Source organism: Mobula hypostoma, chromosome 11, assembly GCF_963921235.1.
Source record: "Mobula hypostoma chromosome 11, sMobHyp1.1, whole genome shotgun sequence".
NCBI lineage: Eukaryota > Metazoa > Chordata > Chondrichthyes > Myliobatiformes > Myliobatidae > Mobula > Mobula hypostoma.
The window spans coordinates 95825431-95844924 of record NC_086107.1 but is presented as its reverse complement, the minus strand read 5'-3'; the positions used below and the strand labels follow the sequence as shown (position 1 = coordinate 95844924).

Here is a 19494-nt window from a genome sequence, read left to right as displayed (position 1 = left end):
CATCTGCAGAATCTCTTGCGACACTGAGGTAGGCAGACATTGTGAAAGCACTTGAGAATCTATGTAAAATTATTTCCTGTGAGAACAAGAATCACAAACCAAACTGCCATTCAGAACCAGGTTGTGAACTTGGCAACCAGCTCTCTGTTAAATATTAATTACTGCCTTGGACAGGATTGACATGTGGAGCAATGTATTGAAGGGTCTACAGTGAAGTCAGGAGACTGGAGATGGACATTTAGAGCAGGGGTGGCCAGCTTTTACATTCCATGCGTCAATCTGTTCATGCACGAGTTCAGATGCGATTTTTTCACGTACAAGTTCTATATTAACATATTTTTACAAGAATTGTTGGGGTACAAGAGTTGTATGGCACATCTGAACTCATGTGTGAAAAAATTGATGCATGGAATGTAAAAGGTTGGCCACCCCTGACTTAGAGGAATACCACAGCTCCACAGAGACAGTAACAATAGAAGAGACACTCTTACCCATAGAAATGGCCTCGTATAAACTCCTGAATCCGCATCTTGCTTATAGAATGCAAATTCTGGAACTCATGCATTACAGCGAATCTCTTCAAATTCAATCCATTTGGAGTGACCACATCTGTGGAAAGAAAGCAGAAAGTTATTAACTCAGAGAGTCTGTGTTGGAACAGGAAGTTTTAATCAATTCCAAGCATAATGGACGCTAATATCAACAACCCTGAGAGGGACCCTCACCCCCACCCCTCCCCACCACTTCTGAGACCAACAGCCGAACACGATCCCAGGCTAAAACCTGCCCAGTATGGAGACAGTACCTATCCTGATATTTCTGCATCCCAACCAGTCCCAGACAACCCCAGTCTAAGAGTGACCTCAACCCATTGATTTGCCAGTCAGCAACACTCCAATCTAGCACCACCCGTCTCCTCAGTCTAATTAAATGGAACCAATTAAAGGGACTCTTGGCCAGGGCTTCTAAACCCGACCATTGCATCTCCCCACCACCACCTAGGAAGTGCATTCCAGGGACCCACTGTGTGAAAATACTTGTCCCACTCATCTCTCACCTTAAATAAATGCTTAACTTGTTTTGGGCTCCTTATTTTAGAAAGTATATACTGATGTTGGAGAGGGTTCAGAGAAGATTCACGAGAATGATTCCAGGAATGAAAGGGTTACTGTATGAGGAACGTCTGGCAGCTCTTGGAGTTCAGGAGAATGAGGGGAGATCTCATAGAAACATTCCAAACGTTAAAAGGCCAAAACAGATTAGACATGGCTAAGTTATTTTCCATGGTAGGGAGTCTAGAACAAGAGAGCACGACTTCAGGATTGAAGGACATCTATTTAGAACAGAGATGCGGAGAAATTATTTTAGTCAGAGGGTGGTAAATCTGTGGAACTTGTTGCCATGAGCGGCTGTGGAGGCCAAGTCATTGGGTGTTTTTAAGGCAGAGAAAAATGGGTTCTTGATTAGTCAGGGCATCAAAGGGTATGGGGAGAAGGCAGGGGAGTTGGGATGACCAGAAGAATTAGATCAGCCCATGATTGAACAGACTCGATGGGCCAAATGGCCTACTTCTGCTCCTATATTTTATGGTCTTAACATTTTGACACTAGGAGAAAGATACTGGCTGCCTATTTAATTTATGCTTGTAGTCTTACAAACTGCTATCAGGTCTCATCTCAGCCACGGCCCCTCCAGAGAAAACACCCTAATTTTATCCAGCCCCTCCTTATGGAAGATGTCTTCTAACCCAGGCAGTGTCCTGGTAAATCTCTTCTCAACCCTCCCCCAAATCCTCAACATTCTTCCTGTAATGGGGCAATCAGAATGGGATGTAATACTCCAGATGTGGTCTAACTAGAGCTTTATAAATCTGCAGCATTGTGATTCTTGAACTCAGTGCTTCAGCTAATAAAGCCAAGCTTGCTATATGCCTTCTTTACCACTCTATCAACCCAGGTAGCTACTTTCAGGGACCTATAGGCTTGAACCCCAAAATCCCTCGGTGCATCAACACTGTTAACTCCGTATTGTCCCTTTATGTTAGATTGCTCAAACTGCAACACCTCGTAGTTGACCAGATTAAACTCCATCTGTCAATTTCCCGTCTATATCTGCAACTAACCTACATCTTCTACACTATCACCTGTCCTAGTATGGTCAGAGAACTTACGCTTTCATCCAGGTCATTTCTGTGCAGTATATCATAAATGGGGTGGAGATATATCTTTATCAAAGGAGGTGTAAGGCACCCCTTCCATCCGCTAGCCTGCAGGTCACCATTGGGCAAGGTGTACCACCTGCTTAGCACCCCCCCCCCACCGATCAGGGTCACATGAAGCCATGGGAGGAGGTGGTGGATGGTCGTATGAGCATATGGTGCATATCATAAGTCCTGGTTATGCAACCACTGACACCAGGCAGACAATCTCTGAAGAATATTGATAACGTCTGGGGTCACCTGTATTGCAAAGCCACTGCCCAGAAGAAGACAATGGCAAACCACTTCTGTAGAAAAAGTTGCCTAGGACAATCATGGTCAAGGAAAGACCATGATCGCCCACGCCATATGACACGGCACGTAATGAATGAAAGACATCATTAACAGTAGAGATCCCAGTATGGACCCTGCAGAACATCATTAGTCACAAACCTCCAACCAGAATAAATCCCATCGACCACTACCCTCTCCTATGAGCATGCAAATTCTAAATGTTAATGGCAAAGTCACGGTGGATCCAATGCATCCTAATATTCTAGATGAGCCTCCCATGAAGGAGCTTGTCAAATGCCTTACCAAAGTACATGTAGACAACACCCACAGATCTTTCGCTACCAATCACCTTCATCACCTTCTCAAAAAACACAAGTCAGTAAGACGTGACCTACCCCACACAAAGCCATGCTGACTGTCCTTAACTAGGCCATAGTTTTCCAAATGCTCATAAATCTAGTCCATATGAATGACCTCCCGTAGCTTCCCTATCACTGACACAAGACGAGCCGGTCTCTGGTTTCTGGGATAATCTCTATCTCCTTTCCTGAATAAAGGAACAATAGTAGCTACTCACCAATCATCTGGGACTTTGCATATGGAAAGAGAGAACAGAAAATCATGTCAAAGCCCCAGCAATCTCATCTCTTACCTCTCTCAATATTGTAGGCTATATCCCATTAGGCCCTGGGGACTTATCCATCTTAATTTTCTTTAAAAGGCTCAATACTATCCCCATCTTTATGTCAAAATGCCATAGAATATGGCATTTCCTTCACACTGATCTCTATCCTCCATGCCCTTTTCCTAGGTAAATACTGATGCAAACTACCAATTCAGGACCTCATCCACATCCTCTGCCTCCAAGTACACGCTCCCTCTATTCTTCATGTTCCTACCCCCTCCCTAGTTATCCTTTTGTGGCTTGATATTCTCTTTAATCTGAATTGCCAAGGGCTTTCATGGCCCCTACTGGGTCTCCTAATTCCCTCTCCGAGTTCTTTTCTATCTTCTTTATAATCCTCCAGAAGCTTTGTTCAATTTTAGCTTCCTAAACCTTACCTATGTTTCCATTTTCTTCCTGAAAATTCACTACCTTTCTCATATTCCAAGGTTCTGTTACCCTTTCCGTACGTCCTCCCTTCTCTCTGGCACACATCTGTCCTGTACTCTGTGCAGATGGTCCTTCAACACCCTTCATGTGTCAGATTATAAACTTGCCCTTAAACAGCTGTTCCCAATTCACATTCCCTAGTTCCTGCCTAATACTCTCGTAATTTGCCCTGCTTAAAATTAATACTCTCCTGCAAGTTCTGTATTTATCTTTATCTTCAAACTTAGGGAATTGTGGTCACTGTTATCTAACTGTTCTCTACTTTAAGGTTCAGCCACCTGGCCAGGCGCATTTCCCAATACCTAGTCCAGAATGGCTACTCCTTTTTTTGGTCTATCTACATATTGATTTAAGAAACTCTCCTAGATGCAACATTTACAAACCTCTTGCACTACAGAGGTCCCAATCTACTATATATTAGGAAAGTTGAAGTCACCCACTGCAACAACACTGTCGATTTTGTACCTTTCTCTAAACTGCCTTCCTATCTATTCTTCAATGTTCCGGTGGCTCAGTGGTATAATCCCATCAGAGTGATTGTATCTTTCTTAATTTTTAGTTCGAACCATATAGACTTAGTTGGATGTCCCCTTTGAGTGCAGCTGTGAAATTGTCTCCGATTAATAGTGCATCTCCCCTCCCTACTTTTAGCTCTCTGTCATTTGTAAATCACTTAAACAGTGCAGCATTAAGTATCCAGTGCTGTCTTTCTCTTAATCAAGTTTCTGTAAAGGCTTTGAGACCATAGTCTCGAAGCTGGAGCTGAGGGGTACATTTCGCACGGGGTGGCAGAGGTTACTCACGAGGTTTGCACTTGAGCAGGTGTTCTGCTTCCATGGCTGTGATCCCTGACACTGTGGTGAAGACGTGAGTACAATGGACAGCTGCACGCTCCATGCAATATCGATGGTAAATCTGCCTCTCACCTGCCTCACGGTCCACATCAAACTGAAATAGACACTGTCATAGCGTGAACAGCAGGAACTCCAAATGCTGGAAATCTGAGATTAAAAATGCAAGACACTGGAAGCACACAGCAGGTCAGACAGCATCTGTGAAGCTGTTTGCTTCAGGAGAGACTCAAGAATGTGCAAAAGAAACAAACGCCTGCCTTTCATTGGCACCCCTAAATCTAACAGTTGGTAACCATCCAAAACCATTGCACAGACACCTCTTACTGTGCAGCCGAACATCAAAGCATTTCCAGAAAAGAAACAGGAACTGCTGAAAACCCGAGCAAGACAGGCAGAGGTTGAAAATTTATTTCTCCTATTTCTCCCTCCACAGATACTGACTGACCAGCTGCCTGTTTCTCCCTCCACAGATACTGACTGACCAGCTGTCTGTTTCTCCATCCACAGACGCTGACTGACCAGCTGTCTGTTTCTCCCTCCACAGATACTGACTGACATGAGAGGGGATTTAAATAAAATGTATAGATCAGGCCTTGTGAAAACAGGTGACAATGTTCTCTATTAGAAATTGCTTGAGTTGACTGGACTAAAGCATTGACCAGTGACCAATTACTGAGATCAAAAGCTTGAGGGGATGGAATTCACAGGTTCACTGGTCAAGTATTAAAGGCTGTGACTCACGGTAGCTTTTTTTTTTAACTTTGACCAGCAACCAATCAGCATTTGGGAATGATTAGCAAGGACAAATAAAAGGAATGCAGGGGCAAGTGAAATGGCCACTGGTGAACGCAGCAGGCCAGGCAGCATCTCTAGGAAGAGGTGCAGTCGACGTTTCAGGCCGAGACCCTTCGTCAGGACTAACTGAAGGAAGAGTTAGTAAGAGATTTGAAAGTAGGAGGGGGAGGGTAAGATCCAAAATGATAGGAGAAGACAGGAGGGGGAGGGATGGAACCAAGAGCTGGACAGGTGATTGGCAAAGGGGATATGAGAGGATCATGGGACAGGAGGCCCAGGGAGAAAGACAAGCGGCGGGGGGGGGGGAACCAAGAGGATGGGCAAGGGGTATAGTCAGAGGGACAGAGGGAGAAAAAAGAGAGTGAGAGAAAGAATGTGTGCATAAAAATAAATAACGGATGGGGTACGAGGGGGAGGTGGGGCATTAGCAGAAGTTAGAGAAGTCAATGTTCATGCCATCAGGTTGGAGGCTACCCAGATGGAATATAAGGTGTTGTTCCTCCAACCTGAGTGTGGCTTCATCTTTACAGTAGAGGAGGCCGTGGATAGACATGTCAGAATGGGAATGGGATGTGGAATTAAAATGTGTGGCCACTGGGAGATCCTGCTTTCTCTGGCGGACAGAGCGTAGATGTTCAGCAAAGCGGTCTCCCAGTCTGCGTTGGGTCTCGCCAATATATAAAAGGCCACTTCGGGAGCACCGGACGCAGTATATCACCCCAGTCGACTCACAGGTGAAGTGTTGCCTCACCTGGAAGGACTGTTTGGGGCCCTGAATGGTGGTAAGGGAGGAAGTGTAAGGGCATGTGTAGCACTTGTTCCACTTACACGGATAAGTGCCAGGAGGGAGATCAGTGGGGAGGGATGGGGGGGGACGAATGGACAAGGGAGATGCATAGGGCGCAATCCCTGAGGAAAGCAGGGGTGGGGGAGGGAAAGATGTGCTTAGTGGTGGGATCCCGTTGAAGGTGGCGGAAGTTACGGAGAATAATATGTTGGACCCGGAGGCTGGTGGGGTGGTAGGTGAGGACCAGGGGAACCCTATTCCTAGTGAGGTGGCGGGAGGATGGAGTGAGAGCAGATGTGCGTGAAATGGAAGATATGCGTTTAAGAGCAGAGTTGATGGTGGAGGAAGGGAAGCCCCTTTCTTTAAAAAAGGAAGACATCTCCCTCGTCCTGGAATGAAAAGCCTCATCCTGAGAGCAGATGCGGCGGAGACGGAGGAATTGCGAGAAGGGGATGGCGTTTTTGCAAGAGACAGGGTGAGAAGACGAATAGCCCAGATAGCTGTGAGAGTCAGTAGGCTTATAGTAGACATCAGTAGATAAGCTGTCTCCAGAGATAGAGACAGAAAGATCTAGAAAGGGGAGGGTGGTGTCGGAAATGGACCAGGTAAACCTGAGGGCAGGGTGAAAGTTGGAGGCAAAGTTAATAAAGTCAACGAGCTCAGCATGCGTGCAGAAAGCAGCGCCAATGCAGTCGTCGATGTAGCGAAGGATGCTGATCCCAACGGGATCCCACAACTAAGCACATCTTTCCCTCCCACCCCCTCTGCTTTCCGCAGGGATTGCTCCCTACGCGACTCCCTTGTCCATTCGTCCCCCCCATCCCTCCCCACTGATCTCCCTCCTGGCACTTATCCTTGTAAGTGGAACAAGTGCTACACATGCCCTTACACTTCCTCCCTTACCACCATTCAGGGCCCCAGACAGTCCTTCCAGGTGAGGCGACACTTCACCTGTGAGTCGGCTGGGGTGATATACTGCATCCGGTGCTCCCGATGTGGCCTTCTATATATTAGTGAGACCCAACGCAGACTGGGACACCGCTTTGCTGAACATCTACGCTCTGTCCACCAGAGAAAGCAGGATCTCCCAGTGGCCACACATTTTAATTCCACATCCCATTCCCATTCTGACATGTCTATCCATGGCCTCCTCTACTGTAAAGATGAAGCCACACTCAGGTTGGAGGAACAACACCTTATATTCCGTCTGGGTAGCCTCCAACCTGATGGCATGAACATTGATTTCTCTAACTTCTGCTAATGCCCCACCTCCCCCTCGTACCCCATCCATTATTTATTTTTATACACACATTCTTTCTCTCACTCTCCTTTTTCTCCCTCTGTCCCTCTGACTATACCCCTTGCCCATCCTCTTGGTTCCCCCCCCCCCCGCCGCTTGTCTTTCTCCCTGGGCCTCCTGTCCCATGATCCTCTCATATCCCCTTTGCCAATCACCTGTCCAGCTCTTGGCTCCATCCCTCCCCCTCCTGTCTTCTCCTATCATTTTGGATCTCACCCTCCCTCTCCCACTTTCAAATCTCTTACTAACTCTTCCTTCAGTTAGTCCTGACGAAGGGTCTCGGCCTGAAACGTCGACTGTACCTCTTCCTAGAGATGCTGCCTGGCCTGCTGCGTTCACCAGCAACTTTGATGTGTGTTGCTTGAATTTCCAGCATCTGCAGAATTCCTGTTGTTTGCATAGCAGGTATTGGCAGGTAGGAATAAATGAGCTGCTTGTGGAGTATAAGAAATGCAAGAGAATACTTAAGAAAGAAATCAGGAGGGCTACCAGAAGGCAAACAAGTGAAAATCTGCAGATGCTGGAAATCTGAGCAACACACACACAAAATGCTGGAGGAACTCAGCAGGCCAGGCAGCATCTGTGGAAAAAAGTACAGTCGACGTTTTGGGCCAAAACCCTTCGACAGGACTTAACTTATAAGAAGGCATGATGTTGCTCTACCAGGCAAGGTGAAGGAGAATCTTAAGGGATTCTACAGATATACTAAGAGCAAAAGTACTGTAAGGGACAAAACTGGTCCTCTGGAAGATTAGAATGGTAAACCAAAACAGATGGGGGAGATCTTAAATATTTTTTCTGCATCTGTATTTACTCAGGAGATGGACACAGAGTCTATGAAACTGAGGCAAAGTGGCATCAACTTCATGGATCCTGTACAGACTACCGAGGGGGAGGTATTTGCTATCCTGAGGCAAATCAGGGTGGATGACAACCCTATGGGAGGCAAGTGCAGAAGTTGCCAGGACCCTAGCAGAGATACTTAAATCATCCTTAGTGACGGGAGATTTACCAGAGGATTGGAGGATATGTTGTTCCAATGTTTAAGAAAGGCTCCAAGCATAAAGCAGAAAATTTTCAGGTGGCAAGTCTGGTATCAGTTGTGGGAAAGTTATTGGAAGGTACTGTATTCTAAAGGATTGGATATAAAAGTATTTGAATATACACGGACTGATTAAGGATAGTCGGCATGGCTTTGTGCATGGTAGGTCATGTCTAACCAATCTTATAGAGTTTTCCGAGCAAGTTACCAAGAAAGTAGATGAGGGCAAGGCAGTGGATGTTGTCTACATGAACTTTAGCAAGGCATTTGACAAGCTCCCACATGAGAGGTTGGTCAAGAAGCTTGTGTCACTCGGTATTCAAAATGGGGTAGTAAATTGGATTAGACATTAGACATTGGAGAGTGGTAGAAGATGTTTGCCTCTCTGACTGGAGGCTTGTGACTAGTAGTGTGCTGTAGGGATCAGTGCTGGGTCCATTATTGTCTGTCATCTATATCAATGATCCAGATGCTAATGCGGTTAACCGGATCACCAAATTTGTGTGTGACACCAAGATTGGTGGTATAGTGGTCAGCAAGGAAGGCTATCATTGCTTGTAGAGGGATCTGCATCAGCTGGGAAAATGGGCTGAAAATAGTCGATGGAATTTAAAGCAGACAAGTGTGAGATGATGCACGTCAGTAGGACTAACCAGGGTAGGTCATACACAGTGAACAGTAGGACATTGAGAAGTGTGGGGGAACAAAGGGATCGGGAAATACAGGTCCAAAATTCATTGGAAGTGGTGTCACAGGGAGATGTTGTGTAAGACACTGGTGAGGTGTAGTTTGGAGAATGGTGTGTAGTTTTGGTCACCTACCTACAGAAAAGATGTAAACAAGGTTGAAAGAGCACAGAGAAAATTTACAAGGACGTTGCCGTGTCTGGAGGACCTGAGTTATAAGTAAAGATTGAATAGGTTAGGACTTTATTCCTTAGAATGTAGAAGATTGAAAGGAGATTTGATAGCGGTATACAAAATTATGAGGAGTACAGCTAGGGTAAGTGCAAGCAGGCTTATTCCATTGAGGCTAGGTGTAACTACAACCAGAGGTCATAGGTTAAGGGTGAAAGCTGAAAAGTTTAAGAGGAACATGAGGGGAAACTTCTTCACTCAGATGGCTGTGAGAGTGTGGAATGAGCCGCCAGCAGAAGTGGTACATGCGAGCTTGATTTCAGAGTTTAAGAGAGTTTAGATAGGTATATTGATAGTAGGAGTACGGAGGGCTGTGATCCCACTGCAGGTTGATGGGAGTAGGCAGCTTAAATGGTTACGGCATGGACTAGATGGGCCAAAGGGCTTGTTTAAGTGCTGTACTTCTATAAAGAGACTATGAGGAGAAGAATATTGAAAGCGACAGAGAAATGGTTTCATGGAGACATCAATTATCTGTGATAATTGAATACTTCTGAAGCCAATGTCAGGCTGAAATCCCCAGGGATTACTTTATGGATCACACCTTTCACTGAAGAATGAACAACCTGCATTTAGAGTTGAAGGTTGGATGTCAAAAGCTCGGCAATCAGAATGGAGTGACAAGAAGATGACTGTCAGTTCACATTGAGTCTGTACCTGGGCCACCCACTCCGTCTCCTCCTGGCACCAGCTGAGGTTTGCAGAGATTATCACCATCAGCAGTATCATTTATTTCTTGGAGGGTAGGAATCCGAGGGTGACTTTATAGAAGTCCATAAAATCATGAGGGGGATGTTTCTTTTCCTCTCTCAGGGAAAGGGAATCAAAAACAAGAAGACACAGAATTAATTTCAGTAATTTAAAAGAGATCTGAGGGGCAACTTCTTCAAGCAGTGGCTAGTGAGTGTATGGAATGAGAAAATCTGCAGATGCTGGAAATACGAGCAACACACACAAAATGCTGGAGAAACTCAGCAGATTTCCTCCGGCATTTTGTGTGTGTTGGTATGGTATGAGCTGTCAGGAAGTGGCTGAGGCAGGTACAATAACAACTTTCTAAAGGCAGTTGGGCAGGTACATGGATAGCAAATTGTTTGGAGGAATACGGTCACCTGGGGCAACATGGACCAGTTGGGCCAAAGGGCTTGCTTCCGTACTGTATAACGCTATGATTCCATCACTGAGATCCTTCCTTCTCCCTCTGTCTGGCCTTTCCTCTGCTGCTGTAACCATCATTTGTGCCTTTGTTACCTGGAGCTGACTGTTTCAGCTACCTTCCTCCTGCCCTCTAACTCCATCACCACCTACCCACCTTATCCCTCTCCTCACTGATCCCTATCACTCCTCTGAGCTGGATCCCCACCCAAACCCTCTCTATCTTTCAGATATTTTTAAAAAGCCCCATCTCTGGATGAATGTTGTCTTTAGCTGACTTGCTCATCCTGTGCCTGGCGGTGACCCGTGGTGTGATAGCTCCACGGTGCATTGACCGATCCCAAGCCTCTACATTTTGAGTCGGGGCCACTGCACGGGACCAGAACCCGGCCCAAAAGCCCGCCACTGTTCACACTGCTGACGCTTGACTGTACTGCGAGCTCCAGCTCTAATCATATCGTCAAGTTCGCTGATGACACAACAGTGGCTGGCCTCATCAGCAACAACAATGAGACAGCATACAGAGAGGAGGTCAAGTGGCTTGTGGACTGGGGTGAACACCAACAACTTGGGTCTCAATGTGGACAAGAGCAAAGAGATGACTGTGGACTTCAGGAAGCCACTGGCTGACCGTTCCCTGCTGCACACCAACCTCTGCTCCATGGACAGGGTCAGGAGCACCAAGTTTCCTGGAGAGCACATCTGGAGATCTCACCTGGTCCCTCAACAACACCTCTTCAGTCGAGAAAGCACAGCAGCCCTCTATTTCCTGAGAACATTGAGTCGAGTGAGGCTCCTCACCTCCATTCTAACTATATTCTACCAAAGCACCATCGAGAGTGCCCTGACCAGCTTCATTACCGACTTGTATGGGAACAACACGACAAGACCGCAAGACCCTGCAATGGATTATGAGGATTGCTGAGAGAGTCATCGGGTCTCTCCCCCACACGCATCCCCCCCCCACGATCCAGGACACGTATCAGAAACTCTGTATTCGCAGCACCCTCAGCATTGTCCAGAATTCCTCCCACCCATCTCTTTGACTTCCTACTGTTAGGTAGAAAGTGCCACAGGAAAAGAACAAGGCAGGGTAACAGCTTCTTCCCCCAGGCTACCACCCAGTACACACTATCTATGACACTGCCAGTAGCATTATACTGTTGTATGTTTAACTCTATATTGTACATACACTATGTTAATGTGCACATCTACAGAATGTTAATATTATTGCGTTCATATTATTTTATCTACTCTATGTGATATATGTTTTGTGTTTTTCACCTTGGCCCCAGAGGAATGTTGTTTTGTTTGTCGGTATACATGTGTACGGTTGAGTGGCAACTAAACTTGAACTTGCCAAAGCTGCAGAAGGTTGCAGACCCATCATGGATTCTAGCCTCCCCAACACCGAGGACATCTTCAAAAGGCGATGCCTCAAAAAGTTGGCATCCATCACCCAGGACGTGCTCCCTTCTTACGACTGCCATCAGAGAGGATGTACGAGGGCCCAAAGGAGCCTCTCAGCATTTTAGTTACAACTTCTCTTCCACCATCAGATTTTTGAGCAGACAACGAACCAACCCATGAGCACTACCTCACTATTCCACCTTGATAGAATGAATATTAATTTCTCCTTCCGTTAAAACAAATATTTTTCCTCCCCCCCCTTCTATTCCCCACTCTGGCCCCTTTCCTATTCTCAGCTGGCCTTCACATCCCCCTGGGTCTCCTACTCTTTCCTTTTCTCCTATTGTCCTCTCTCCTCTCCTATCAGATTCCTTCCTCTCCAGCCCTTTACCTTTCCTACCCACCTGGCTTCACCTGTCACCTTCTGGCAATCCTCCTTCCCCTTCCCCCCATCTTTTTATTTTGTCGTCTTCCTTCTTCCTTTCCAGTCCTGAAGAAGGGTCTCGGCCCCAAATGTTGGCTGTTTATTCAGTTCCATAGATGCTGCCTGGCCTGCTGAGTTCCTCCAGCCTTTCGTGTGTGTTGCTTTATCTACATTAATTCTTTATATATATTTCTTATTGTAATTTATAGTCTTTTCATGTATTGCAATGTACTGCAGCCACAAAACAACAAATTTCACAATCTACATCAGTGATATTAAGCCTGATTCTGAGTGAAACTGAGGGAGTATTGCACGATTCAGGATACTGGACAGAGTTCCGAACCGTGCCATAACAGAAATGGAAGGATGTTTACGCACGTTTGGAAGGTTGTTGTAGAAATCGGCATTCCCAGCACACAGGTACCGTCCCAGCAACGTGGCGTGTGTTGTAAAGATTGTGGCCACAGGAATCTTGCGGAATCTGCACATGATCAGACCAATACCGGACTGCCACTCGTGGAAGTGAGTGATGATAAATGGACAATTCTCCTTGCACTGGGAAACAAACTGAAAAGCAAAAGCATCGGGTTAGACATGGACAGAAAACACCGTTACAGAATTATTCAAAGTCACCAGCTGGTGTACATCAGCCAGTGCATCTCAGGAGCAGTGGTTACCAGGGGAAAGCTGACAACTTATGCTCCAGAGCATAGGGCCATGATGTCTGTGCCAACCATGATACGAATTTAAGCTGTACATCTGTGTGTAGTGTAGTGGCTAGTGTGACACTATTAGAGCTTGTGGCGTCAGGGTTCAGAGTTCAATTCTGGTGACCTCTGTAAGAAGTTTGTGCATCCTTCCCTTGAGGGTGTGGGTTTCCTCTGGGTGCTCTGGTTTCCTCCCACAGTCCAAAGACGTACTGGTTAGTAGGTTAATTGGTCATTGTAAATTGTTCTGTGATAAGGCTAGGGCTAGAGTTGCTGGGTGGTGTGGCTCACTGGACCAGAAGAGCCTGTTCCACACTGTATCTCTAAATAAAATCTACTTGCACATGGTCTAAATGCTTCCACCTTCCAGGTACCTACTGCTTTCTTTGGAAAAAAAAATTGCTAAAAAATCTTCTTTATAATTTACCCATCTTATAACTGTGTCTTCTAGCATTTTACATTTCCATGCTGGGAAAATGACTGTTTATCTCAGACTTGTGTATGCCTTTCATGCTAATCCCATATTATTCGCCCCATATTCCCATCTAACTCCGTAGATTCTGCCACTTACCTATATATTAGGGTCAATTTAAATTGGCTAGTTAACCCACCATCCCACATATCTTTGTTTGGGAGGAAACTAGGGCACTTTGTGGGAACCTACGTGGTCACAAAAAGTGGCAGGGCCTGGGTATGAGAGTGAGAAGCAAACCAAGGTTTGGACAATTTAAGGGCCAGACCAGATTGAAAAGGTCAGGGAGTTGGGGCCAGAGGTGAGGTTTACTCGTCTCTGCGCTGAACTGAGGCTGTACTCTGCAACTAATGGGCTCCTGAATCGGCTGCAGTGATGACCGACTTCGTGGCTGTCGACTCACTTTCGTGAACTTCAGCTCTGAATGTTATTTGCTTACATTTATCAGTTGCACAATTTGTTTGTTTTTCCCCTTGCACACTGGGTGTTTGATGGCCTTTTTTAAAAAATAGGTTCTATTGTGTTTCTTTGTTTTGTGGCTGCCAGTAAGGAGATGAAACTCAAGGTTGTATGTTGGTCACATTAGTCCACAATGTATTGCCAACCCTTTCACCTACTCCAAGATTAATCTAACCCTTAGTCCTCTATTTTTTCTTTCATCCATCTTCATTTAAGGGTTTCTTAAATATCTCTAATGTATCTGTCTCTACCACCACCCCTGGCAACACATACCATTCTTCAAACCGCTTATAGCTCAACTTAACTGCTTCAACATTTAGAGAACAGAGCTCAGGCTTGGGATCAGTCAATGCCTCATGGAACTATCAAACCGTGGATCACACAAACCTACCTCTGACATCCCCTCTGTACTTTCCCTCGAACACTTCAAAGTTATGCCCCCTCATATTAGCCACTTTCGCCCTGGAAAACGTCTCTGGCTGTCCACTCTTATGCCTCTTATCACCTTGTACACTTTGAATGAGTCACCTCTCACCCTCCTTCTCTCCAAACGGAAAAGTCCTCGCTTGTTCAACTGTGTTTTGCAGTCTCATCAGCAGCTGGAAGGAGCCAGCAGTGTTTACAAATTGTTTTCAGGAATGAAAGGGAGGTAGGCTCCAGTGGAGTGGCTATTTTCGGGAGGTGTAGGCACCGTGTGAATCAAAGTGCCAAGGGTTTGGTTTGTGAGGTAGCAAATCATAAACATAAGAGATTCTGCAGTTGCTGGAAATCTAGAGCAACACCTGCCCTCACTCCATCTTCCCACTGCCACAACAGGCATAGAGATCCCCTTGTCCTTATCTACTACCTCACAAGCGTTCATATCTGGCACATCATTCTTCATAACTTCCGCAATCCTCAAAGGGATCTTACCACTAAACACATATTTTCTTCTTCCCTCTGACCGCTTTCTGCAGGAATCACTCTCTATGTGACTCCCTTATCTATTCGTCCCTCCCCACTGATCTTCCGCCTGGTACTCATCCCTGCAAGTGGGACAAGTGCTGTACCTGCCTGTATACTTCTTCCCTCACTGCTACTGAGGGCCCCAAACTATCCAGGTAAGGTGACACTTCAACAGTCTGGGTCATCCACTGTACCCAGTGCTCTTGGTGTGGCCTCCTCTACATCGGTGAGACCAGACGTAAATTGGGGGACTGCTTCACAGAGCACCTTTGTTCCATCTGCCATAAAAGGTGGGATTTCCCAGTGGCCACCCTAGTGTTACAGTTAAGCATGTGTCTAAGGAGATAGTGCAACAGGGAGAGCTCCAGATTTTTGGATCATTGGGCTCCCTTCCAGGGAAGGACCTGTACAAATGGGACAGTTTGTACCTGAACTGAAGGGGGACCAATATCCTTGTGGGAAAGTTTGCAAATGCTGCTCCAGAGCTGCAGGGGGTTGGGAACCAGGGTGTCAGGGCAGATAGTGGAGTGGTTGTTGGGGAAGATGATGTTAAGCCTACATATAAAGACAGGAATCAAAAGTTTGAGCATGGTGGGAGTAATGTTCTGAGTTGATCTCTCTTTCACTGCAAGGAGTATTGTCAGTAAGGTGGATGTGCTTAGAGCATGGGTCAGCACATAGAATTATGACATTGTAGTCATTAGTGAGACAGTTGGAGAAGGGCAGGACTAGCAGCTCAGTGTTCTGGGGTTGATTTGGGCATGAAAGAGGAGGAGAGATTAAAAGGGGAGAGGTGACAGGGAAAATATCATGGTAGTGTTTAGACAGGACAGACTGGAGAGCTTGTCTACTGAGGCTATATGGGTGGAACTGAGGATAAAGAAAGTGATAACCACATTATATATTATAGATCTCCCAATAGTCAGTGGAATTTAGAGGAGCCAATTTGTAGATACTGTACAGACAGTTGCAAGAAAAATGAGGTTGTGATAGTAAGTGATTTTAACTTTCCACATAGTGACTGAGACTCCCATATTGTAAAAGGACTGGATGGGATAGAGTTTGTCAAATGTGTTCATGAAAGTTTCCTTAATCAATACATGGAGGGCCCAACTAGAGAGAGTGTGCTACTAGATCTCCTGTTAAGGAACAAAACAGGACAGATGACAGAAGCCTATGTAGGGGAATACTCGGCATCTAGTGATCATAGTTTCAAGATAATTACGAAGGATAGGGCTGGTCCTTGGGTTGAGATTCTAAATAGGAAAAAGGCTAATACTAATAACGTCAGAAAGTTGTGGATTAGGAGACATTGTTTAAAGGCAAGGCATGTTTGGTTAGAGGGAGTCCTTCAAAAGTGAAATATTGAGAGTACAGAGTTTTTATGTTCTTGGTAGAATAAAAGAAAGGCTAACAGGTTTAGGGAACCTTGATTTTCAAGGAATTTGAGGCCCTGGCTAAGAGGAAGGAAGTACATAGCAGTTATAGGCAGCAAGGAACAAATGAGGAACTTGAGGAGTATAAGAAATGAAAAAGAACTTTTAAGAGGTAAATCAGGAGGGCTGAAAGAAGGCATGAGACCACTCTGGCTGGCAAGGTGAAAGAAGATCCAAGGGCTTCTACTGGTATATCAAGAACAAAAGGACAGCAAGGGACAAAATTGGTCCTCTTCCAGTGGACCAATTTTGTCCCTTGCTGTCCTTTTGTTCTTGCTATACCAGTAGAAATCCTTGGACCTTCCTTCACCATGCATGGAGCTGAAGGAGATGGGGGAAGCCTTAAGTGGACTTACTGCATCTGTATTTACTCTAAAGACTGACACGGAGTCTATAGAACTGAGGCAAAACAATAGTGAGGTCATAAACCCTATACGGATTGCAATTTACAAGGAGCGCTGATGCAGGAAAGCAGCATCCATCATCGAGGACCCCCACCATCCAGGCCATGCTCTCTTCTCATTGCCGTCATCAGGAAGGAGGTGCAGGAGCCTCATGTCGCATGCCACCAGGCTTAGGAACAGTTATTACCCCTCAGTCATTAGGGTCTTGACCCACAAACAAGAAAAAATCTGCAGATGCTGGAAATCCGAGAGACACACACAAAATGCTGGAGGAACTCAGCAGGCCAAGCAGCATCTACGGGAAAGAGTACAGTCGGTGTTTTGGCCCAGGACGTTGACTGTACTCTTTTCCTAGATGCTGCCAGCCTGCTGAGTTCCTCCAGCATTTTGTGTGTGAGGCTCTTGACCCAGAGGCTTTAACTTCACCCAACACTGGACGGATTCCACAATCTATGGACTCAGTTTTAAGGACTCTACTACTCATGTTCTTGATATTTATTTCTTGTTTGTTTTTCTTATTATTTTTATTTCTTTTCTTTTTCGTATTTGCACAGTTTGTTGTTTTTTTGCACACTGGTTATTTGTCGATCTTCGCCGTGTGCAATTTTTCATTGATTCTTTTATGGTTCTTTCTACTCATTTTGAATGCGTGCAAGAAAATGAATCCCAGGGTAGTATATGGTACTTTGAAAATGAATTTGTTTTGAACTTTACACGGATGACGTAGAGTCCAGTACCCGGGATAACTCCACATGGATTTCACTGACCTCTCCCAGGAACCAAGTGATGAGGAAACCAAAGAGAACAGCATCATTGGCTTCTCGGTCGTACCAGGGGACCCCGATGGAGCAGCAATCCCACAGCTCTGCTTTCCAGCGGTCCAAGTTCCAAGCTGAAACACCAATATCGAACAGGACAACAGATGGGTTCCCCTCAATCAGCCACTTCCCAAAGTACACCTGCATGTAGAAACAAAACAATAAAACAGGACCAATTACTGAGCGTGGTTACTGTGGAGTGACTCTGTATCCTTGGGAGAAACAGGCTTTCCCAATCACTTAATCTGCTCAGGGTGAGAAGGTTATAAACTCCAGCCCAAGTTCAGCACTGCACAGTCTGACAGTCTACCACAGCACGAGGGAGCACTGCACTATCAGAGGCACAGCCTGCTAGATGGAATGTCTACCCCCCTCAAGTGCACATTACAGATCCCACGATACCACTTCACAGGGCATCGAATCCTGAGGATCTTGAGACCCATAGGACCCTCGGTGTCCAGACATGTCCTCACGATGGCTGAGCACCTCAGCACCAAGAACGATTCACACAGGCAGTAAACCAGGCAGAAACAGGACACTACTTTGAGATACTATTATTCTAGATTGTAAGATATTTACAAAATGCCAACCTACGCATGTAATTAATGCAGAAGATAAAATCTTCCAGGGTTGAAAGAAAGGGCAGTGGTGAGCTAGGTACAGATAGTTGGGCCGAGGTCACTGCCCTCTGGAACTCCATCTTTTAAAAATAGTGCAGCCTGTAATTATAACTTTAATGTCCAGTATGATTTTGAAATATGTATTTGAACAAATTATTTGAGTTACACTCTAGGGTCGATAACTTTTCAAGTAGTTGTATAAAAACCCGCATTCATGCCTCAATGTACAAACTTCTCATGGCATTTTTATAGACCTCAGACATGACAGCACAGTACAGTACAGGCCATTCACTGCCAACCTCTTATCCTGCTCTAATTTCAGTCTAACCCTTCCTTCTTACATAGCCCTCCATTTTTCTAACTTTCATGTGCCCACCTAAGAGTTCCTAATATGCCCCTAATGTTTCTGCCTCTACCATCATCCCTGGCAGGGCATTTGACACATCCACCCACTCCCTGTGTAAAGAACTTACCTCTGACATCTCCCTTATACTTTCCTCCAATCACCTTAAAATTATGCCCCCTTGTATTAGCCACTTCTGCCCTGGGAAAAATTCTCTGGCTATCCACTCAATTCATATCTCTTAGCATCTAGTATACCTATCAAGTCACCTCTCATCTTTCTTCACTCCAAGGAGAAAACCCCCATCGCAGTCAACCTAGCTGCATAAGACATGTCCTCTAGTCCAGTCAGCATCTTGGTAAATCTCCTCAGCACCCTCTCTAAAGCTTCCACATTCTTCCTATAATGAGATGTCCAGGACTGAACATAATACTCCAATTGTGGTCTAACCAGAGTTTTATAGAGCTGCAACATTACCTCACGGTTATGGAACTTAATTCCCTGCCGAAAGAAAGCCAACCCACCATACGCCTTTTTAACAACCCTATCAATTTGCATAGTAACTGTGAGGGATCTATGGACAAGGACCCTAAGATCCCTCTGTTCCTCCACACAGCTAAGAATTCTGCCGATAACCCTGCATTTCTCTTCCAAATTCGGCCTTCCGAAATGAATCATTTCACACTTTTCTGGGTTGAACTCCATCTGCCACTTCTCAGCCCAGCTCTCCATCCTGTCAGTGTCCCGCTGTAACCTACAACACACTATCCACAACTCCACCAACCTTCATGTCATCTGCAAACATACAAACCCACCCTCCCACTTCCTCAGCCAAGTCATTTATAAAATGACAAAAAAGCAGGGGTTTCAGAACAGATCCCCACTGAACACCACAGGTCACCGTCTTTATAGGAAGACTATCTTGTAAATTACTGAACTTATCCTTTTACTGAGCTCTTGGCAAATCCGTGCCAACAGGACAGCAAATGGAGGAGCTGAAA

The 19494-nt window shown here is 45.5% G+C and overlaps 1 protein-coding gene across 1 annotated transcript in view; it reads right to left on the bottom strand.

The window, feature by feature from the left end:
- LOC134353511 (glycogen [starch] synthase, muscle-like) overlaps window positions 1–19494 on the bottom strand; it is a 92821-nt gene that overhangs the window by 65180 nt on the left and 8147 nt on the right. Inside the window, exons 3-6 of the mRNA XM_063061509.1 lie at window positions 17480–17671; window positions 12668–12856; window positions 4409–4553; window positions 492–609 (exon numbers count right to left, since the gene is read on the bottom strand). Coding sequence (XP_062917579.1) covers window positions 492–609; window positions 4409–4553; window positions 12668–12856; window positions 17480–17671 — 644 coding nt within the window. The remainder of the gene's footprint in view (window positions 1–491; window positions 610–4408; window positions 4554–12667; window positions 12857–17479; window positions 17672–19494) is intronic.